The sequence below is a fragment of the Lissotriton vulgaris genome, chromosome 2_2, assembly GCF_964263255.1.
Source record: "Lissotriton vulgaris chromosome 2_2, aLisVul1.2, whole genome shotgun sequence".
In the NCBI taxonomy this organism is placed as follows: Eukaryota; Metazoa; Chordata; class Amphibia; order Caudata; family Salamandridae; genus Lissotriton; species Lissotriton vulgaris.
In genome coordinates, this window is record NC_141688.1 from 108,793,937 (window position 1) to 108,817,194 (window position 23,258).

At 53.1% G+C, this 23,258-nt stretch overlaps 1 protein-coding gene across 9 annotated transcripts in view; it reads right to left on the reverse strand.

The window, feature by feature from the left end:
* The window catches only part of HERC1 (HECT and RLD domain containing E3 ubiquitin protein ligase family member 1), a 2,101,515-nt gene that overhangs the window by 112,147 nt on the left and 1,966,110 nt on the right, over positions 1–23,258 (reverse strand). For all 9 annotated transcript variants that reach the window (XM_086959402.1, XM_086959399.1, XM_086959397.1 and 6 more), the window contains exons 72-73: positions 4,980–5,149; positions 4,688–4,853 (exon numbers count right to left, since the gene is read on the reverse strand). In XM_086959402.1, the coding sequence (XP_086815528.1) occupies positions 4,688–4,853; positions 4,980–5,149 (336 nt within the window). The remainder of the gene's footprint in view (positions 1–4,687; positions 4,854–4,979; positions 5,150–23,258) is intronic.

Sequence of the window (23,258 nt, forward strand, 5' to 3'; positions counted from 1 at the left end):
CACCAGGCCTCCCGAGACGGAGGGAACAACACTACAGGCAAGCACGGAAAGGCAGTATGCAGTAGAGCGCCTTGAGTAGAAGGGTGGAAAGAAAGACAGACCGGGTCAGGCGGAGCCAGCCGATGGCGGTGCAGAAGCGCCTGAGGCGCTGGATTGGCTGTGGATTGCCTGTGGCAGGGCACCCCCAGGCCCCCTAAGAGAATCATGGAGCGACGCCTCAAAAGGAAGAAACCACTCCCAGCCACCAGAGCCCCGGTGGGGAACTCCCAAGAGGTGGTCTGTAGATAATGGAGTGACAGGCTCACCCATCGTCAGAATAACAGCGGCTGTGGAAATAGCCCGAACAAAGGCAACACTGGCCTCAGAAAGGCACCACGGAGGGGAAAGCAAATCCTCCATGGGAGACAATCGCATACTGAGTCGCCCTTCACCGATTCCTGGACGGAACAGCTGCCCACGCCGAGGATAGAGGGGGACTCGAGAAAGCACTCCAATAACCCGCCTCTATCCGTGACTCACCCGGAGCCAGGGAGGGAGGCTCCTGGCGCCAAGCCCGTGCCAGCTCGACCTCTGGTGAGGCAGCTGCCTGCTCAGAGGGCCCAGGGGGGCCCGGGGGCAAGCCTGGGGTCCCTGCGATCACCCGTGACACCACAGGGAGCCCCTTAGGGATTTGTGGTGAGACAGGGATGCTAGGCGACGAAGAGGGAAGCCCCGAAGGACCCCACCCCAACTGCGCCATTCTCCTATGACCTGGAGCCGAGATCTTCGGCGCCGGGGCCGCTAGCGACTCCGCGGTAGTCCCCCCTCGAGGCAAGGGATTAGCGGACGTCTCAGGAGGTGGAGAAAGGGCCAAAGAAGCCTACAGAGCCGCAGCATAGGCTGTCATTTGGGTCCTAGTTGCCTCCAAGCAGGGAAATGGCGGATAGGGAGGCGGGGGCGGAGGGAGCAGGCGCTCACCACGAAAGGAGGACAAGGCCTCGGAGATAAACTGAAGGACATACCAGGCGGTGAGCCACGCCCTTGGGGCCATGGCGAAAGACGATATTGCAGACGAAACCGGTGATTCCTTGCTTCCGAGGCAGGGGACGGACGCTGAGAGGACACCAACCTGGATAAGCGCACTGACAGCAACTTCATCCGGCACCCCCGCTGCGACTTAGGCTGGAGGTGTCGGCCTGCGTCGCAGCTCTCCGAGTCCGCCATGCACACCCAGACACCACACGCAAACTAGGTGAAGGTCAGTCTCCGACATGGGACGCGCACAAGAGGAACACGCCGTGAAGCCCGAAGGCATTCGCACACTGTTCCAAATGTGAAAAAACAAAGGGATAGAAGGCCTGAAACAGGCCAGAGCTCAACCGGATCCGCGTTGCACGCGGAAAGAGAAAAAACTGACATTGGTGCGCCGGTGTAGGACTTGTGTGTCCTCGCTGCCGTCACGGACGCGGAGGACGTCGTGCAGAGTCCCGTCCCTCCGGCACGCAGGAATGCTGTGGCAGAAAAGATTACGGGTCCAGTCTCATGCCTGGGGATAATTCTATGTGAAGGAATCTGCGGCTAGTAGTCTCTATCAGATAAATAAAACTAAAGTAAACTTGCATGGTCACCTCCACCTACTATTATGTGGTTATATGGGACCATTCTTCTGAATCATTAAGGTCAAGGGGTACTGAACCCAGACAGTTCAATCGTACGAGTTACTTACCTTCGGCAACGATGTATCTGGTAGAGATGATTCTAGCCGCAGATTCCTTAACGTAGAATTATCGCCAGGCGTAAGACTGGATCTGAAAAATTTTCTTTGCCACAGCATCTCTGCGCACCGGGGGGCAGTACCACGGAACTCTGCCCTGACGTCGTCCGCGGGCGTGACATCAGCAAGGTCACATATGCCCCACCCCGGAAATAGCCCTAACAAACGCAACACTGGCCTCCATAGGGTGCCGCGGGGGAGATAGCCACTTCTCCGTGGGCGACGGCTGCAAACAGCCGCCCGTCCCCAAGACCAGCTAGAGGGAGAAGCGGCCAGCCCCAGAATGGTGGGGGGATCCACGGACGAGTGGAGAACCTGTGGGACCCCCGGGGAAGGCGGAGAAGCGGTGGAGGCGCCAACCGCGAGCTGCGGAAAAGAGGGTGCGAGGAATGAGGCTGCGGGGACGGCAACAAGCCCTCCCTGGAAGACGCCGGTGAAAAAGCAACAATGAGGCGTCCTGTCTCCAGAGAGGAAGAGACCAGGAGATGACAACCTTCTGGAGAGGAAGGAACCTCCGGAGACGAATCAAGGACCCGACGCCGGTACGGCACTGTGGAGTCCGCCACAGGCGCCAGCTCGATGTCGATCGGCGCTGGAGTGGACATTGGCGGCGCTGAGTCGACCTCCAGCACCACGTGTTCCCTAGGAGAATGGGGCAGGGTCGGAGCAGGTTCGGCTAAGGAACGACGCCGGAAAGGTGCCGGCTCGACCTCACACGGGGATGCCACCCATTTAGGGGGCTGAGAGGGACTCGGGAAAGCACCCCAGGCCCCGGCCTCCACCCGTGGCACAGCCAGGGCCGGGGAGGTAAGCCTTTGGTGCCGAAACGGCACGGGCTCGGCCCCTGGCGAAGCAGCCGCTCACTCAGAGGGCCGCTGGGAACTCGGGAACAGCCCAGAGTCCTAGTGACCCCCTGCGACGCCACAAGGAGCCCCAAAGGGATTTGCAGCGAGGCAGGGACGCCGTAGGTCGAAGATGGGAGCCTCGCAGGACCGCGCCCCGATAACACCACTCTCCTACATCCTGAAGCCGATCCGTCGGCGCCGGGGATGAAGGTGCTGGGGACGAAGCCGCCAGCCACTCCGCGGCAAGCCGTGCGCGAGGCAAGGGTTCCGCAGGCATTTCAGGAGGAGGAAGAAGAGCCAAAAAAGCCTGCAGAGCTACAGCGTAGGCTTTCATTTGGGCCCTAGTCACCCCGATGCCGGGAAAGGGCAGGAAGGGTGGCGACTGGCGGGGGGACAACGTCCTGTGGGGTACCCGCGCCCTCCACCGAACGAGGACAATGCCTCGGAGACAAGCTGCAGGACCTACCAGCTGGCGAGCGACGCCTTTGGGGCCATGGCGCAGGACGATGGCGCAGACAGAATTAGCGGTTCCTGGCTTCTGAGGTAGGGGACGGACGCTGGGACGACACCGACCTGGACAAGCGGGCCAACAGCAATTCCATCCGGTGCTCCCACCAGGACTTCGGTTTGAGGTGCTGACAAGCTTCGCAGTCCGTAGAGTCACGTCTTGCAGCCCGAAGGCATTCGCACACTGTTCCTAAAAGCAAAGTGGGAAAATGAGGCCTGAAAACAGGCCAAGACACGATCCGGATCCGCGTTGAATGCGGAAAAGAGAAAAAACTGACGTTGGCACGCCAGGGTGGGGCTTATGTGACCTTGCTAACGTCATGCCCGCGGGCAACGTTAGGGCGGAGTCATGTGGTACCGCCCCTGGCGCGCTGAGATGCTGTGGCAAAGAAACATTTCCGGATCCAGTCTTACGCCTGGGGATAATTCCAAGTTAAGGAATCTGCGGCTAGTAGTCTATCAAATATCTATATTCTCAAAGCATGAGAGAAATTGCTACAGCACCAACTCAGGGGCTAAGCATTAACTTTCCAATCCCGTCTTCTATTTAATTTAATTCACTATATATATCTTAGGTCACTGAAATTATATACCAGTGACACATTTCAAGTTTTGCATCTCATTGTGGAGAAGCGTGGCTCAGGGGTTAGAGGCGGCAGACCTGGAAGCTGAGATCGGTCCTGGACCAGGGTTCAATTCCCTGCCTCGGCGGGTCTTGGGCTCAAAATTCCAGGGACTCGATAATTCTCGCTCCGATTCCTACTCGACTCACGGGTTCACACTCTGCGACTCTGGGCAATAGCTTGCTTAATCTCCACTACGGCCCCTCGCGGCGGGATGCCTGGCTTTCACCTTGTGGATACCCTGCCGGGGTTATCTCACAGGGGAATACCAGGACGGGTTCCCAAAGCAAGCGCTGCGAGACCCCTTTGGGGTGATACATGCGCTATATAAGTAACCACGTTTACGTTTTTTTTTTAATTATACGTTACAGAAGATGCATTTTTATTTTTTGTAGATGACATACCTGTAGAGACAGATGGCTTCACGGGCACCAAAAGCATTATCTGAAACTATGGAATGTGTTATGCGATGTAATGGCGATACAGAGATTCACAGCCACTCCCACTGACCAGAAGGACAGGTTCAGTCATATTTCCTTTGCTTGCTTTGAAGGCTACTGAAAATAAGTAAAGGAAATGTCCTCTGAAATGGAGACCCCTGGGATTCTTTGATTAACCCTTGGACTGACTTTGGTTGCCTCTATGCTTAATGGGACCATGTGAAACTGGCTTGACCGAGAAGGTTGCGTATTCCATGATGTTATCTAAACATTATCTACTGGGTTTTCTTTTCTACTGCCGACTGATATTTGACTTGGACATGAAAGACCACTGAGACTAACACAAGGTTAGCACTTTCTGAGATAATAAGTATGCTGAATCCCAACTCCCCCGCCTTGCAACAAAATGTGTTCACAGGTCAAAATAGAAAAGAGAGAACTCAGAAACAAGGAATCAAATCAATGTTCATTTAGTGGTACACTACAATGTGAGAATTTTAGCTCTCTCCTCATGAGTACCTGGCACATCTCGGTGATGGTGTCATCAAACACTCCCCCGGCATCATCTGCTCCTTCTCCAACCAATTTCACTTTCCAGGCACGTGAAGGCAATCGAAGGTCTGATGCATTTAGCTTCACGACTTGCCTTGCTATTTGTACAAAAATAGGCTTACATTTCCGGCCTCTTCAAAAAGAAAATAAACAGACATAAGAAGTTGAGCTCCTTTTTTCTTCAAATCAAAACATGTCACTTTCTAAGTAGACATTGTACAATTTGTGTACCCTGGAAACAAACACTTGAAACACCAACCTTGTGGATATTCTTTTCACAGTTATCTGAGGGCCATAGTTCTTCCCTTGAACCATGGTCTTTCCGATGGAGCGCACCATTGGGAGTGTGTAGACTCTTGGTGCCAATAAAGGCCTTAGCTGTCCTTGCACAATCCCCCACGTCCCTGCATTGTAATGGGAAGTGCTGTTCTGCAAGCAGAAGATAGGAAGAAATGTTTTTAATTAATAATATTGTAATAAAATTGTGCTCTGTTATGAAATATTGAATAGAAGATCTAGCCTGACAATAATCACATTGCCTCTATGTACCAAGTGAAGCATCTCAGCCTCTATGCAAAAGGGGGATGTATGATGATACAACATGATCATTTAGACCACGGTACATTACATCGCTGTTTTTACAACGCAAGACATTACAACGACTTGCGCTGGAGGCGCTGGACCTCGGAATAGTGTGATTTACTATTCCAACTCCAGTCTACGTACAGTAGGGAAGGTGGTGGAATAGTAAATTACACTATTCCTTAGCCTAGAGCGCCAGTGAGTGCAAGTCGTTGTAAAGACTTGTGTTTTAAAAACAGCAATGTAAATGTATTGCAGTGTTTTGACCGCGTTGTAAAGGTCGTTTTCCGCAAAAGGGATCTTTTCCAAAGACCATTCTACCAGAACGACTTAAGCATGGCATGCAGCAGCTTTACAGACATAAGTTGTAGATGACTACCATCACTCAGCGCTATAATGGGAAGAGATCATATGAAGGATGATTTAACACCACCGGGGAAGGTTTACACTCATTTGACAGAATTACACTTGTGGTAGATCCCTGGTGTATTGATCTATCACAATACTAAATCACCTACAATGCCACTGAAAACGACTGAAAAATAAGGCCTGAGCGTATTTACATATGAGCAAGTCACCGGAGATTGCCATCACAAGGCCAAATAAAGAAACAAGTGACAAATGAACACAATCAGACTCCACTTTGAATGTTTTGCTCAACAAGCTTTGAACAGGATTTTGAACATGAAGTACAATTATTTTGCTATATGGATAAGTTACTTACCTGTAATCCTAGTTCTCTTCCAGGGGTATCCTCATCAAAGTCATAAGCACTTGAACATTTCAACCCATGTGCGGGGACTCCGGAAAATATATACAAATTATATATGAAAACCTATATATACAGCTCTATATATATATTATATATATGCATATAATTATTTTTTTTGGATTAACTTTATACTTTATTGCATATACAATTATTACACAGCTCTTATTGCCTACAACCCGGAGGCCGGCATCAGTCCACATTAGCACATCACTTCCGTTGAGATGTATCTACACAGCCTACATGCCAGTATCCCTGGGGCCTGGCGGCAGAACGGGTAATAGAGACAATTAGGAATGCATTGCATGCAGTGGGGTCTCATCAAACGCTGACCACTTCTTAACTGTGCGTCTAGGAGGAGCAAACTGCCCCGACCATACTGTCGCTGTCAATATAGAACATCAGAACTCCCAGGCTTATAGGCCAAAAATAGTGCCCTTTCAGAAACTGTTCAAACTACCCGCCACTCAAACTACCCCCCCCTTCCCAACACCACCCCCCAACCCAAAGTGTGCCTGCCGTTCTAGCATGTGCTACAGTTGCGTGTGCTGCCCATGTGCCGTGGTGTCAGTCACTGCAGTCCATCCACCTGCAAGTATTCAGAGTTGGAACCAGGTCCCCTAGCGTCACCGTCTCCCTCCCTCTAGTGGTATCTCATGTCACTGCGAGGAGTGTCACCTACTGCGTACTGCCAGGCATCCTGTGGCCAGAGCCCACGCCCTTCGCCCGGAGCGTCCTTAAATGCCTGTGATATCGCACCCCGGGTGATCCGTAGCCTCGTCCCGAGTTTCTTCTTCCCCTGCGTCTTCCAGGTCAGATCCTGTGTCTGCGCTATCTCGAGCATCCAGATAGGCCCTGTACAGACCCCAGAAATTCTTGGGGCGACTCCTGGGAGGAAGTAGTTCGCTGTATGTCTCCGACTGTGTACAGCAGTATAGCAGGTCCGCCTCCCACCTTTTCTTCGTCGGTAGTGGCCCCCTCATCCAGCACATTGCTACTGTACGTTTGGCAGTCAGCAGAGCTATATCGGCCAGTCTCTGCAGTGCCACCGGAAGCGGTTTGGAATAACCCAGCAGTGCCAGGGCCAGGTCGGGCGGGAAGTCCACCCCTAGAATCCGCCCCAATTCGGAGAATATCTCCATCCAGAATCTGTGGATTCCGGGGCAGGACCAAGCCATATGTATGAAGTCCGCACTCGGGAGATGGCAGCGTTCGCATTCCGCGGAGTCCCTCAGGCCATACCTATGCAGTCTTTCCGGGGTATAATAGACACGCTGCAAGTATTTGAAATGAATCAGCCTATGTCTGTTATTCAGAGATATTTTCCTGGTCCTGTTGCAACAATAACTCCACATCTTGTCAGTGATCTGAATCTGGAGATCGGCCTGCCAGGCCGCCCTTGCCTTAGATTGCAGATCAGACTTATGTCGGTCCCCAATTTTTTTAAGTTTGGACACCAGTTTACCAGTTGCAGGGTTCTTAATAACATAGGTGAGTTCCGGCACTTCCGGAGGTTCAGCCAGCTCCGGACCAAGAAGTTCCAGCAGGGCACTGCGCACCCTATGGTATTGGAAGCTATGAAGCAGCGACTTCCCTGTCTGCGATTGCAGAACCTGGTGGAGAGTTTTCATAGTGCCGTCAAGGAACAAATCCCCCATCTTGTTAATACCCAGCTCCAGTAGTGCCTTTGTTACCCCCTTCTCTGCTAGAGGAGGTATCCATATAGCCCACTCCACACGCATAAGAGGGGAGTACAGTCTATCACCGTCTTGCATTCTAAGCAATTCATGCCATGCATGATTCGTAGCCTTAATGGAATCCAGCATCCCAGTCCTGCGGTCCACCGGGTGACATATCGTGTCCGGGAGCGGTACCGGCTCCGCAAACAGCCGTTCCAATTTTACATGCGGTATATCAAGATTGCCATGGATCCACGTGTGTAGGTGTGACACCTGTGCAATTCGATGATACTGTTCAAGATCCGGTGCTCCCAGACCTCCCTGCTCATAAGGAAGCGTCAAAATCTTCCATTGGACTCTGGGTTATTTACCTCCCCACGCCAACCTCACAAGGACTTGCATGAGGCGCCGAAAGAAGGATTTAGACAGGACCACTGGTATGTTGTTAAAGAGAAACAGGAACCGAGGCAGCACCACCATTTTCATAATCGCAATCCGCCCCACCAGCGACAGAGGTAGTCTACACCAGACCTCCACATCGTCCACTAGTTTACTGTAAGCTCTACCATAGTTCTCACGAACCAATAACTCAGGGTCGGTGTGCAGACGGATCCCCAGGTATCTTATGGAATCCAAGGTCCACTGCAGCGGATACTCCACCACAAACGGGACAGTCACCGGTGTTAACGGAAGAGCAACCGATTTGTCCCAGTTCACGCGTAGCCCAGATAGTGCTCCAAATCTCACCACCTCCCTCAGCACTGATGCAAGATTGACTTCCGGTTCTCTGACATAGAGCAAGGTATCATCCGCATACGTGGATATACCGATCTTATACACAGGGAAGTTGATCCCTTCGTGTTCGTGGTATTCTCTGATCGCACACGCCAGGGGTTCTGCCACCAGCGCATATAACAAAGGAGACAGGAGGCAACCCTGTCTAGTGCCTCTACTTATTGCAATGGGGTCAGTGACAGGGTCTCCTAGTTTCAGGCGGGCCGAGGGCTTGTAATAAAGTGCACGTAGCATCTGTAAGAAAGGTTCTCCCAGCCCATACTTCCGCAGAACCCTTAGCATGAAGGGCCACTCCACAGAATCAAAGGCCTTCTCCATGTCTAAAAATATTGCGACTGCCTTGTTGTCTTGTTTCACGTGTTGCATAGTGCCTAGGACAGTGCAAAGGTTATATGTCAAGTTCCTTGCAGGAACAAAACCCGCCTGTTCCGGAGCAACCATTTCCGGGACAATTATAGCCAATCTCTCAGCCAGTATTTTCGCGTACAACTTGGCATCCACATTCAGAAGAGAAAGTGGCCTGTATGATCCGCATTCCCTGAAGGACTTCCCCGGTTTAGGGATAGTGATAAGGAGGGCTTCTCTCATAGATTTCGACATACTACCTTGTTGACATATGTCATCGAAAAGGGACATCAGGTGGGGCACAAGGGTGTCTTTGAAGGCCTTATAGAAGGCTACCGTGAGTCCATCCGCACCTGGAGCGCTGCCCGACCTCATTCCCTCTAGTGCCTCTAGGATCTCGTCTCGCTGTATGGGCATCATCAAGAATTCCCTTTGGAAATTTTCCAGGAAGGGCATTTTAATATAACTAAGGTAGTCATCAATCTCCTCCTCCATATGTTCCGATCTAGAGCTATAAAGTTTAGAAAATAATCCTGAAATTCCGCAACGATGTCAGCCTCCTCTGTAACCACCTCTCCTGCGCATGCCACTAATTCCTCTACGACAAGTCTGGGTCTACTACTGAGCATCAATCTGGCCAGCAATGAACCTGGGCGATCCCTCTCCCCATATGTTCGCGCCGTGGCATACTTCCCCATATGTTTAACCTCTCTGTCAGCTTCCTCATTGAATTCTATGACCAGTCTTTTAATCTGCTCTTCCGTGTCAGCTTCCGATGTGCGCCTGTGTTGTTTTTCCAAGTCTGCCAATTGTGTCTCAAGACTTTTGAGTCTGTGTCTAATAGATTTGAGCACCCCAGAATGTTTTGCCATCGTCATTCCCCGGATGTAAACCTTAAAGGTGTCCCACACCGTCTGAAAGCGGTCTACAGACCCCACATTAATGTCAAAGAATGTCTCTATGTCCTCCGCTAGCTCCCCTCTGAAAACCTCATCCAGGAGAGAATATGGTGGGAACCTCGAAATAAAACGGGGGGATATTCCTAGCAGAAGCAGCGAGGGACAGAAGCAGCGGTGAGTGGTCCGACAGCGTGCGTGGGAGGATTGTACAACCTTTCACCGAATTCAGGAGGGTGGAAGATACGAACCAGTAATCTATCCTCGTATGTATATTGTGATAAGCCGAGTAATGTGTAAACCCTCCCCTCCCCGAGTGTCTGTGTCTCCATATGTCTACCATATATAACTTGATTAGTTCCGTGTGCATAAGAACGGCGGCTGCAGCAGGGCTGCGGGCCGACCCAGCTGACCGATCCAGGTCCGGATGCATCACAAAGTTAAAATCCCCTCCCCATACCATTCTAGAACCAACATACATCCTGCAGGTGTCAGCCAGGGCAGTGTAAAAAGCGGGGTTATCGTAGTTGGGACCATAGACATTCACCACAATTAAGTCGTGACCTTTACCCGTGCATCGTGAAATGGTGAATCGACCCTCCGGGTCAGTAGACAGAGGCGTCAACATTAGCTGCGAACGGGGGTTTACCCACGTCACCACCCCCCTAGAGTGGGTAGTGAAACCAGCTGCTACACAATTACCCCCCAGACCTCTCGCAGACAACATCTTACTCATAAGTGGGAGGTGTGTTTCTTGCAGGAGGGCCACATCAATACGGTGTCTGTGAAGGTAGCTCATTACTTTTCTAAGCTTGCGGTAGTCATTGAGCCCCCTTACATTCCAGGTCAACACCCTCACAAGATCGGGACCATTGTCCGTACTTAGATCTTCATGGTCCTCCATCTAGAATCAATACATGTGAGTAGTTTACTGCAGGCATGACTTTCCATTGGGACCAAACCTCCCATTGTTCCCAGGCAACAAACCCAAACTTGATCAATACGTAGACGCCCTCCCCCCGCCCACAGCCGACCACCCCCAACCTGGTCAGACAGAGCCCAGTACCACCCACCATACCCCCCTGAGAAACAAAATTAAACAGTCCCTTAACCGGCTCTCAAGTGCCGAAAGCGCAGGGGCAGACGTTGGCAGCCACGAGCAGTTATCTACTAGTTCGAAACTGCAATGCTGAAGCGCCCCAGTGCCTTGCCCCTGTCGAGCATTCGGTGCCTACATGAGTCCCAGTTCAATAAGTGCATATTTATGGCCCCCCCCCAACTCGTAGCTCAGCTCCCCTCCCAATTCCACCCACGACCTGCATCACAAAGCCAACCATCAAAGCCCATAGGTGTGCAGTAACAGCCCCTGTTAAGGAGCAACCTCCGGCTCTCCACGACATAGAGATAAATCAGTAAGATCTCACCCAGCATAGCGTCATCAGGGTACTTCCAGGGCTCCACCGATTGGTAGCAGACGTTGCATAGAATCCTTGCGGCTTACTACAAAAGCCAGAATCTGAGCAATCCAGGGGGGACGTACCGACCATATCAACATTCTGTCCAAATCAAACAATCACTTGGTGTTCATTCCTGTTCATCCAGTTGCGATGAGGCATTAACGTTGTCTCGGTCACTCCTCGGGCTGTTCCTGCGCTCTCTGGACCAGTCCTTCAGAGATTTTTGCAGCTCCCTGGGGTCAGTAAAGAAATATGAATGCCCTTGCTTGTTTATCCGTTCGCTGGATACATCTTGGCATAGTCTAACCCAAGGTTGCGCAGTTGTTTTTTGTAAGGAGCAAATTGCCTCCTTTCCTCTTGCACTTTTGCGGTGAAGTCCGGATATAGTGAGACATCCATTCCTTCATACTGTAGCTTGCCTTTGTCTCTGGCTAAACGCAGTGCTGTATCCCTATCCCGGTAATTAAGCAATTTCGCTATTATGGGACGCAGATTTGCACCGGGCTTCGGTCTAGGTCCTAGCGTGCCGTGGGCCCTCTCCGCTATAAAAATAGGGGAAAAAACCTCGTCTCCAAGCAGCGCTTTCAAAAGTTTCTCCACAAAAAGCTCCATCTTGCCAGTTTGTGTGGTCTCCGCCACACCCGTAATGCGAATGTTGGATCTCCGCGATCTCGCCTCCAAATACTCTGACTTGTCTTGGATCACCTGCAGAAGTCTGCCGAACTGTTTGAGATCTTTGTCCCACTCCGACTGCGCCTCCTCCGCTTCTGTCAGACGTCTCTCCGCCATGTCAAGACGTTCAGCGTGCTTGCCCACCCGTTCCGACATGCGGTCCATACGATATGTCAGGGCATCGACTTTAGTTCCAATGGACGCTATACTGTCTTGTAGCCCTTTCTCCATCGAAACCAGCAGTTCTCGGATGTCGGCCCCCATGGAACCGTCAGAGGTGGCTCCCCGCGGGGACGCCTCCGTGGCATGCACCTCCGCCCCCTTGGTCCGTCGCTGCTCAAAGGTGAGTTTGGATTGTGTTCTGTCGTTTTTGCCCATGGCGATCCTGCTGGACATCAAAGCGTACTGTGTCGCCGGCTCCAGCACCCAGACAGAACAGGCTAGTGTCGTCCTGCAGACTAACGTGTATTACAAGCCCCGAGCACCAGAGCCCAGTATACACGTGCGATCTCCCAAGTGCGTGGTCAGCCGCTACAGCGATCCGGCGAACTGCTCACCTCGATAGCACCAATGGGCATCCAGCAGTGGGTTCCTCCAGCTGGCCACACAGCGTCCGATCAATGTCTCAGCCCCTCTGCGCCAAACACCTCCTGCCAGGGACTCCGTCCGACATCGGGGCAAGGTGTTTCCAGGGCGTCCACTGCACTTCGCAACCCCAATAACAGAGTGCCCCCGCCAGGGCGAACAATCACAGTCCCTGTCGTCGTACGTACAGATCAGGATCCTCAGTCTCTGTGCATGGACGGCCCAGCCGCTACTCCCAGCTGCAGGTGCAGGTCTCGATCACTGCAGCAAATGGCCGCCACCAAGGCAGGCCGGACTCCAAAATGGCGGCGGCCTAAGAGCTTCTCGCAGACAAAGCTACTGCACAGTCTTTCTAGCGCGCCCACCCGTTGTCTCCTGGCCTTGTGAGGGGCTCAATGTTGGCGTCTGAAACAGATGCAAGTTCGTACCAAAGCGTCGCGCAGCAATCGGGTTCCCACAAGTACTCACTGATGTCACTCCGGTCCGCAGGTAGATCCGCGCCAGGCCTCCGCGGTCCGAGGGTGAGCCGCTATGTCCAGTGTCTTGCCCGATCAGCGGGCCACCCGCCGGCAATGTGGGGCTTCCTACAGCTAGTCCAGGTGGCAATGGCGGGTTAGGTAGGGGGAGTCGGTCGGAGCAAGGCGCCAGGAGCGCTCCCGGGCCCTCAGCACCACCGGCCTCCAAAGTGTCCAGCAACATCTCGGTGTGTGGCAGAGCGATGTATCTAGGGCACCGCCCGCCTCGGAGGGAGGCACGATGGCTGTAGCTCCGGGGTGTCCCACGTCCACTGTGTGGGGCGCGCTGCCGGGACGTCCGGTACCTTTCAGGCCGCACGTCGAGCGACGTCGCACAGACTGCTTTCCAGGCGAGGCCGGGGATGCAGGCCTGGTCCGCTACTGCTGGGATCTTCCCTCAAGGACGTCCCGGTGTTCCGTCGGACAGGACGCCGAGATTTCGTCGCTCACACCTGGGGGTTGCTAGGGAGTGAATAGCAGCCGTTGGAGTCTTTTTGGCACTTCGTAGGATTATAATTTCGGATGTTTACGGGGCTAAGGCGAGCAGCTCAGCGCTCACGCGTCTACCATGGACGCCGGCAAGCTCCGCCCCCCTATATGCATATAATTTTTAAAACAATCAATGCAGCCTCTCAGAAAAAAAAAACCCCACATAATACGCTAAGCAATGCTGTGAGACCTTATCTTTGCACATACACAAACAAATCAGGTAGACCAAAAGACACTTAAACTGCTTTTAATGAACAGCAGAAAAGTAGTCCTGCAAAGAAAAAGGCAGGCATTGTTAGCCCACATCAAATAAGTCAGAACAAGGTTCAAGTCCCACTGAGGCATCACGAAAGGAACAGGGGGGAACATGTGAGCCATGCCCTTCAAGAATCTATTTACAACAGGGGACCTGAAAAGAGAAGGCTGATCAGGGAGTCTTAAGAAGGCTGAAATGGCAGAGAGGTAGACTTTGACAGTGCCCAGAGCAGAGCCCTGCTGGGCAAGAGAAAGAAGGAAGAGAAGAACCTCAGAGAGAGGGGCATTGAGGGGATCCACAGCCTTTGCTGTGCACCATGCCACAAATCTGTTCCACCTGCAGGCGTATACCGTTTTTGTGGAGGGACGCCTGGCTGCCAGAATGATGTTGCAAACTTCAGGAGGCAAGTCAAATGGCCTCAACTGTCGCCGCTCAATCTCCAAGCATGGAGGTGGAGACTGAACAGGTTCGGGTGGAGGACCGTCCCCTGCTGCTGCGACAGAAGGTCCTCCTGAAGAGGCAGACGAATCGGGGGATCGACTGACATGCTGAGTAGCTCGCGATACCAGTACCTTCGAGCCCAGTCCGGAGCCACAAGGATGACCTGTGCCCGGTCGCGCTTGATCTTCTTCAGCACTCTGGGCAGAAGAGGTATAGGCGGAAAGGCGTACAACAGACCGCAGCTCCACTCGCGACGAAAAGCGTCTCCGAGCGAGTGCCGCCTTGGAAATTCCAACGCGCAGAACTGATGACATTGCGCGTTCTCTTCTGTGGCGAATAGATCTAACCAAGGCTCTCCCCATCGCAGAAAGAGGCCTTGCGCCACGTCCGAGTTCAGACGCCATTCGTGATCCATCGAGCACCGACGGCTGAGTTCGTCCGCCCTGGCGTTCAGAGAACCTGCCAGGTGTTGAACCACCAGAGTCACGCCCTGATGTTCCAGCCATTGCCAGAGACGCAGAGCCTCCTGGCAAAGGGTCCACGACCCCACTCCGCCCTGTTTGTTGCAGTACCACATGGCTGTGGTGTTGTCCGTGAACACCTGCACTGCACTCCCTCGGACAGACGGGAGGAATGCTTTCAGTGCCAGACGAATCGCCCGCAGCTCCAACAGGTTGATATGGAGCCGGGACTCCGCCGGAGACCAGAGTCCTCTGATCTCCGCCTCTCCCAAGTGGCCTCCCCAGCCCTGGAGGGACGCGTCCGTCACAACTACGTGCTCCGGTTGGGGAAGGGAGAGGGATCTGCCATTGACCCAATCGCGGTCCGTGAGCCACCACTGCAGCTGTCTCGCAGTGCCCTCCGAGATCAGGACATGGTCAGACAGGTTGCCCCGGTGCTGGGCCCACTGAAACTTCAGGTCCCACTGCAGCGCCCACATCCGCCACCGTGCGTGATGCACCAGAAGGATGCAGGAGGCCATCAGCCCCAGAGTCAACCTGACCGAAACCCGGGATAACGGCCCGAAGATCGGAATCAGAGCCTGTATATCCCGAACCCGCTGTTCGGGCGGGTAAACCCGAAACTACGCCAGTCGAGAACCGCTCCGATAAAAAGGAGCTTCTGAGAGGGGCACAGGTGTGACTTTGGCACATTGATGGAAAATCCCAGCAGGTGCAGGAGATCCGCCGTAGTCTGAAGGTGGCTGACGACTGTCTGGGGCGAGCCCGCCTTCAACAACCAGTCGTCTAGGTAGGGGAAGACTGAAACCCCTAACCTGCGCAGATGGGCTGCGACCACCGCCATCACTTTCGTGAACACCCGTGGGGCGCTGGTAAGGCCGAAGGGGAGCACGGTAAACTGAAAGTGCTCGAGGCCTACCGTGAACCGCAGGTAACGCCGGTGGGCCGGCAGGACGGGGATGTGGAAATATGCATCCTGCAATCCAACGCTACCATCCAGTCTCCTGGGTCTAGGGCAGCCAAGACCTGAGCCAGTGTCAGCATTTTGAACTTCTCCTTCCGGAGGAAGCCGTTGACGTTCCTCAGATCCAAGATAGGGCGTAGGCCCCCTTTGCCCTTCTTGGGTACCAGGAAGTAGTGGGAGTAGCAACCATGTCCTACTTCTGGCCCAGGAACGCTCTCGATGGCCCCCTTGGCCAAGAGGGCCGAAACTTCCTCCTGCAGGAGCCGCAAGTGATCCCCCGATATGCGGTGGTGTTGCGGTGGCATGGCTTGAGGGGTCGTCTCGAAGGGGAGGGAGTAGCCCCTTCGGACGATCTGCAGCACCCACCTGTCCGAAGTGACTGTGCGCCAGTGAGAGTGGTGATGGCGAACCCTGCCTCCCACTGGCGTCACATGGGCCGAAAAGCACGGACTAGGAGGGTTTAGAGGCGGATGCTGCAGGGGCAGGTGTGGACTGGCTCCGCTTGTTTCCCCGACCGCCTCCACGGCGGTTTCCACGGCCGCCGCCGCGCTGGACGACAGTTTGCGGCGAGTGGCTGGCGGCACGTGTGGGGACGCCCCTTCCTTGGCCACGAAAGGAACGAAAGGCACCCACTTGCTGGCGCGGGGCCGAGAGGCCCAAGGACTTGGCCGTAGCCCTGGAGTCCTTAAAGCGCTCAAGTGCGTGATCTGCCTTGTCGCCAAAGAGGCGACGGCCATCGAACGGCATGTCCATGAGGGTATTCTGGACGTCTGCCGAGAAGTTGGCGGATCTCAGCCAGGCGTGGCGTCGTATCGCCACCGTCGTAGCCATCGCTCTGCCTAGCGAGTCAGTAGTATCCAGTCCGCACCTGATTGAATACTTCGCTGCGTCCCGGCCCTCCACCAGGGCTTGGCTGAGTTTGGCCCGTACCTCCAACGGACACTCTGGCAGCACTTCCGCCACCGTATCCCATATAGAATGGGTGTAACGGCCCAAGAGGCATGCGGTGTTGGAAGACTGCAGTCCCAAGCTAAGGGACGAGAACACCTTCTTGCCAAAGGCCTCGTACCTCTTGGATTCCCGATCGGGAGGAGCCGTCGGGAAGGCGGTCTGGGAGTTAGAGGCCTGGATAACCAGACTCTCGGGGGTGGGGTGGGTGGACAGGAAACATGGGTTGCCCGGGGCCGGGCGGTGGCGTCTGGCCACGTTCCTATCTACAGGCGAGCCTGTAGCGGGCCTGGACCAAGTGCCCAAAAGAACGTCCGTCAAGGCCTCATTAAACGGCAGCAGAGGCTCCATGGAGCATGACTGCGGCCTAAGGACCTCAGTGAGGAGGTTAGTCCTCACGGCCGCGACGGGGAGCTCAAGGCCCAAGGCCTTAGCAGCCCTCATCAACACCACACCATATGTCGCGCCCTCCTCCGAAGCCACGGTAGGAGGAGAGACAAATCCAGTGTCTGGAGAGGTGTCCAGGCCACTGGCCTCCCCAAGGTCTCCTGTCCAGTCCATGTTAGACTGACATTCCCTTGTCAGAGGGTCCTCAGACCCCTCCCAATACTCCTCTTCCCCCATCTCCTGAGACTCAGGGTCATGAGCCAATGAGGACGGCTCATAGAGATGGAAATCTCCGAACGGCGTCGAGATCGGCGCCGATAGGCGTCGTCCCTGTGAGAAGGTGGCCTGATCTGCAGTGCTCACTATTCTAGTGAACACTATGTATCAGTCCAACAACCCTTATTGATGATTGGTTGTAAGTCAACCTTATAGACCAGCTATCCTAGTAGCGTGGATACGAGCAGTCTAAGGCTAAGACTCTTGAGGGCGTGTTAAGCCAGCTGTTATACCATCACATATACCCCTTGAACACCAAGTGAAAGGACACCACACAAGTGTTATGAAAATAAACAGTGTATTTATTAGAATCACAACAGCCCTGTACTCTTTATGAGGACAGGGTACTAAGCACAAAACAAAACTCTTACGAAAATACTTAAGTTAGCACAATTTACACAAGTGCCCGAGGGGCACGACAAACCATATACTATGGAAGTGGAATGCGAAATTACTAGCAGGTAAGTACTGTACTAATAGGCTTTGGAATCGCTAGGACTACGTTACTGAACCTTCAGATTACTAGTAGCAGGCCTAGGGGACTCGGGTGCAGAGTGTGCACTCTCACGCGGGATGCGGGACAAAGTCTATGGTGGCTAGATTTCACAAAGTTAGTGTTCACGGGCGAACCCGACCTGGTAGGGAGAAAACGACAGTGGATCCTGACCCTTGGATAGTGAGGCTATGCTGGGGCACCGAAATGCCGAAGTTACCTAGCCCAGGGGCTGCAGCTGCATAGGTCTCAAAAGACGTCGGGAATCCTCGTTGCCGGACCAGGAGCCTGAAGGAAAGATGCTGGCAGGCGACCAGTGAAGAGAGTTCGAAGTGATCCAAGCCTGGATCTCGAAGATGGATGACACCTGAAAGCAGAGGGGACCAAGTTTGTGACTACTAGCCAGTAGTCAGGTGGCACCCGGAGGGCACCGGATGGTAGTCACCTCGACTAGGTGAGTGGGCGACGCTGTGCTCTGCAGATCTCACGGACCAGGAGGCGTTGTCGGCGACCCAGATGGAGGAGCGAGCTGTCCCACGATGGATGAAGCTGTCGACGTCGCTGGACCCAGGATTGGGGCAACAAGTCTTGGCTAATTCAAGCCCACGCGGTGGACTCAAAATGGCGTCTGGAGTGGACCAGGAGGGTCCGGGGTGCTCCTCTTTTAAAAGGGAGCAAGGGCCAGTCTGGAGCAACCAGACCAGCAGCAGTGATGTCGTCGGGCGTCGTTAGGAAGGCCACAAGCCAGCGGGCTAGTAGTCAAACAACGCGGTGAGCAGCAAAAAGCAGAAGGGCCCCACGCAGATCGTGGAGATGCTGGGAGGCTGCACTTCGGTGCTGGAGCTGCTCAGGGTCGGGGCTTCTCGGACCCCAAAGCACTCACCAGAGGATCCCTCGGCGGTCGTGCTGGAAAGAAGTCGTGCAGTCTTGAAGATGGCCGGTCCCTCGAGGTCTCGTCGCACCCACCGTTCTCAGCTTAGCTGTAGAGGTGGGTAGAGGTCAGAGGTGCCAGGGAAGCCGGTGCTCGTCGAGCTGGGCAGTCGGATTCTGGAGGAAGGACTTGCAGCAGACCGCAGTGTTCTTGAGATGGTGCCTGCGGATGCAGGGTGACTACTCCTTAGACACAAGGGAGAATCTTGAAGAAGAAATCTTGAAGTCCTTTCGTAGAAAGTCTTGTCTTGATTCCAAAGATGATCTAATTTGGAAGGGTCCCCGCTCCTGCCTTTATCCTAAAGAAAGGGGTGGGTACGCGACTAGGTCCTGCCCTAGGGGTGGGACCAGGAAGGGGGGTGGTTACACCCCTCTCCCATGCCGGACTTTCCCCAGGCCAGGGGCTGGTGTGCCCCTGGAACTGGTTCTAGCCGGCAGATGCGTAGTGAGCACCGGGGTGCCACTCAGCAGTCACCTTCCTGTAAAGCCCTGCCTACCCAGGATACACAAAACCCTGTCTGGGATGGTGCTAGCACCGCCCCTGACAGGAAACCCTTTGTCCAAGCTCTCCTCGCTGGAAGGACTCCCAGCAGCAGGAGGTCAGACTCGTGTCTGTGGTGGCAGCATCCATTTTGTGGAGCTGAGGCTTCGTTTAACTTTAACCGGGGTTCACAGTTACAAACATGTCGTGTCCCTCTAGAAGGGTGGAATGCTAACCCCGTCGCCAGAATTGACGAGGGGTTAGTATTCCAATTTGTATGACACCTTACTCAACATGTTTTGATAAAGCAATACCAGAGATAGCATTTAACCGCGAGGATTATAATGCACTTAAGAGTATATGGTATGCGTTATCATGGAACAGCTATTAGGACTTGGTTCCGCAAGCTGCAAACGGGCTCAGCTCATGCCAGAGCACCATTTCACACGACTCCAAGCACTCTGCCTTCAGGATTGTCAAGGCCTGCCATAGGAGTGACTGATAGGAATCTGTGTGTCCATTTTTAGGGTTAGATATAGGTATACTATATCTAAAGCAAAGGGTGATTACACCACCTTGCCCCAGCTGTCGTGCAGCCAGTTGTGTCAGATTTAGATGGACATCCAGGGGTGGCATAATACATGCTTCAGCCCCTGGTAGGCCCTGGGTACACCTATGCCCTGAGTTACAGGGTCTGATAAGGTGGCCCAGTCCCAATTGGATAATGCACCTAAGGTACACATGTCAATTTAGTGAGAGAACAGCTAGGCTGAGGGTCTGATTGGCAGGCCCACAGCCAGAGAAAGTCGTAAACCAGTGAAACAAAAGCAAAAAATCTGGGTGATCATAGGATTGCAGACCCTACTCTCCTACATGACCCCCCCCCCAAACTTTGGGACAATAAACTAACCTTGACCAGGTGAGTCTTCTTGCTCTAAGTGGAAATACCTGGAGAGCCCATCTGCATTGCCATGATCAGTGCCAGGTCTATGCTCCACTGTAAAATCCATCCCCTGTAGGGAAATGGACCACCTAAGCAGTTTGGGGTTTTCACCCTTCATCTGATTTAGCCACAAGAGGGGCTTATGGTCGGTCTGAATCTTGAAATGAGTGCCAAACAAGTATGGCCTCAGGTTCTTCAGGGCCCAAACCACAGCAAAGGCCTCCCTCTCAAAAGCTGACCAATTTTTCTCTCTGGGGGTCAGCCTTCTGCTTATAAAAGCAATGGGCTGGTCTCGACCATCAAAATTCAGTTGAGATAGAACAGCTCCCACACCCAACTCAGAAGCATCTGTTTGGACAATGAATGGTTTGGAGTAGTCTGGACTCTTGAGGATAGGTGCTGTGCACATGGCCTGCTTTAGGTCATCAAATGCTTTTTGACAGTCTACTGTCCACTGAACCTTTTTTGGCATTTTCTTACTTGTCGGTTCATTAAGTGGAGTCACAATTGATCCATAATTTCTGACAAACTTTCTGTAGTAACCAGTCAGGCCCAAGAAAGCTCGAACCTGAGTCTGGGTGGTTGGAGGAGCCCAGTCCCTGATTGACTGTATTTTGCTCTCCAGTGGTTGAACTTGGCCTCCACCTACAAGGTGGCCCAAGTATACAACCTGTGTCTGCCCTATCTGGCACTTGGGGGCCTTGATAGTGAGACCTGCTGCTTGCAGTGCCTCTAACACTTTCCTCAGGTGGACCAGGTGATCCTCCCAGGTGGAGCTAAAGACAGCAATATCATCTAGATATGCTGCATAGAAGTCATCCAGCCCAGTGAGAACATGATTCACCAACCTTTGGAAGGTGGCAGGTGCATTTTTCAGACCAAAGGGCATTACCACAAATTGATAATGCCCACCAGGGGTTGAAAATGCTGTCTTGGGCTTGACATCCTCAGCTAACCTGATTTGCCAATACCCAGCTGTCAGGTCAAATGTACTTAAGTAGTTGGCAGAAGCCAATCTATCTATAAGTTCATCTGACCTTGGTATTGGGTGGGAATCAGTCTTAGTGACTGCATTGAGACCCCTGTAGTCTACGCAGAACCTCATCTCTTTCTTACCACCCTGGGTGTGAGGTTTTGGCACTAGAACTACTGGACTAGCCCAAGGGCTATCTGAGGGTTCAATGACTCCCAACTCCAACATTTTCTGCACTTCAGTTTTGATGCAGTCTCTAACATGATCAGGCTGCCTGTAGATTTTACTCTTAACTGGCAAGCTGTCACCAGTGTCAACCTCATGGGTACACCAATTGGTCTGACTGGGTGTTAGAGAGAACATATGTCTGAAGGATTGAAGAACCTGTTTGCGATCCTTCTGTTGATGTTCAGAGAGGCTGCCACAAAAAAGACAACACCATCTACTGATCCATCATCAGGATTCTGAGTGAGCAGGTCTGGGAGAGGGTCACTCTCTTCCTCCTGTCCCTCATCTATGGCCATGAGCAAGCTCATGTCCTTCCCGTCGACATATGCTTTGAGCCTGTTGACATGGAGCACCCTGTGGGGGCTCCTGGGAGTTCCAAGGTCCACCAGGTAGGTGACCTCTCCCTTTTGCTCAAGAATTGTGTGGGGCCCAGACCATTTGTCTTTGAGTGCTGCTGGGGCCACTTGCTCCAACACCCACACCTTCTGTCCAGGCTGATAGACAGTCAGGACAGCCTTTTGGTCATGCCAAGCTTTTTGGAGTTCTTGGCTGGCCTTAAGGTTTTCAGATGCCTTTTCCATATACTCAGCCACCCTGGAGCGGAGACCAAGTACATAGTCCACTATGCTGGTTGCAGGCTTTTTGAGAGGTCTCTCCCATCCTTCCTTAACAAAACACAGGGGTCCTCTCACAGGATGCCCATACAGAAGTTCAAAAGGGCTGAAGCCAACCCCCTTCTGTGGGACCTCTCTGTAAGCAAACAAAAGGCAGGGAATCAGGACATCCCATCTACGCCTGAGCTTTTCAGGTAGTCCATGAATCATCCCTTTTAGGGTCCTGTTGAACCTTTCAACAAGCCCATTGCATTGTGGATGATAGGGTGTAGTGAACTTGTAGTTGACACCACATTCCTTCCACATAGCAGTTAAGTAGCTTGACATGAAGTTTGCACCTCTGTCAGAGACAACCTCCTTAGGGAAGCCCACTCTGGAGAACACTCCAACTAGGGCTCTTGCCACAACAGGTGCTGTAGTGGTCCTAAGGGGAATAGCTTCAGGATACCTGGTGGCATGATACACTACCACCAGTATAAACTTGTGTCCTGATGCTGTCTGGGGTTCCATTGGACCAACAATGTCAATCCCCACTCTTTCAAAGGGCACCCCCACCACAGGCATTGGTATAAGGGGGGCCTTTGTTGTGCCACCTGACTTACCACTGGCTTGGCAAGTGACACAGGAGCGACAAAACTCCTTGGTATCCTCATTCATGTGAGGCCAGTGAAAGTGTGAGACAAGCCTGTCCCAAGTCTTTGTCTGGCCTAAGTGTCCTGCTAAGGGAATCTCATGGGCCAAGGTAAGAAGGAAACCACGCTGAGACAAGGGGATAACCAGCCTCCTGGTCATGCCAGGCTTGGGGTCTCTTGCCTCAGTGTACAGGAGTCCATCCTCCCAGTATACCTTGTGAGTATCTGTGGCGTTCCCAGCAGCCTCAGCAGCAGCCTGCTGTCTGAGGGGTTCAAGGGAAGGGCAGTCTAATTGGTCCTTCCCCAGGTCTTCTCTTGAGGGTCCCCCTGAGCCCAGGAATTCAACTTGATCAAGTTCAAACTCTTTAGGCTCAGTTTCCCTCAGTTCCTGTAGGTCAGCCTCCTCTGAGACTTGATCCTCAACCTGGGGCAAGGGGGAAGGCAATGCCTTAACCCTACTGCTCTTCTTCTTGGAAGGTGTCTGGTCCATTGTTCCAGGATCCAGCACCTGTTCAGTGGGGCATCTTCTGGCCTGTGACCTAGTCACAGCAAGCACATGTGCTGGCAAGCCTAACATCTCCATGTGAGTCCTATGCTCCACTTCTGACCATTGTGATGACTCCAAATCATTGCCCAACAAACAATCCACTGAGAGGTCTGAACTAACTACAACCTTCTTTTGGCCAGTTACCCCTCCCCAGGAGAAAGCTACAATTGCCATACTATG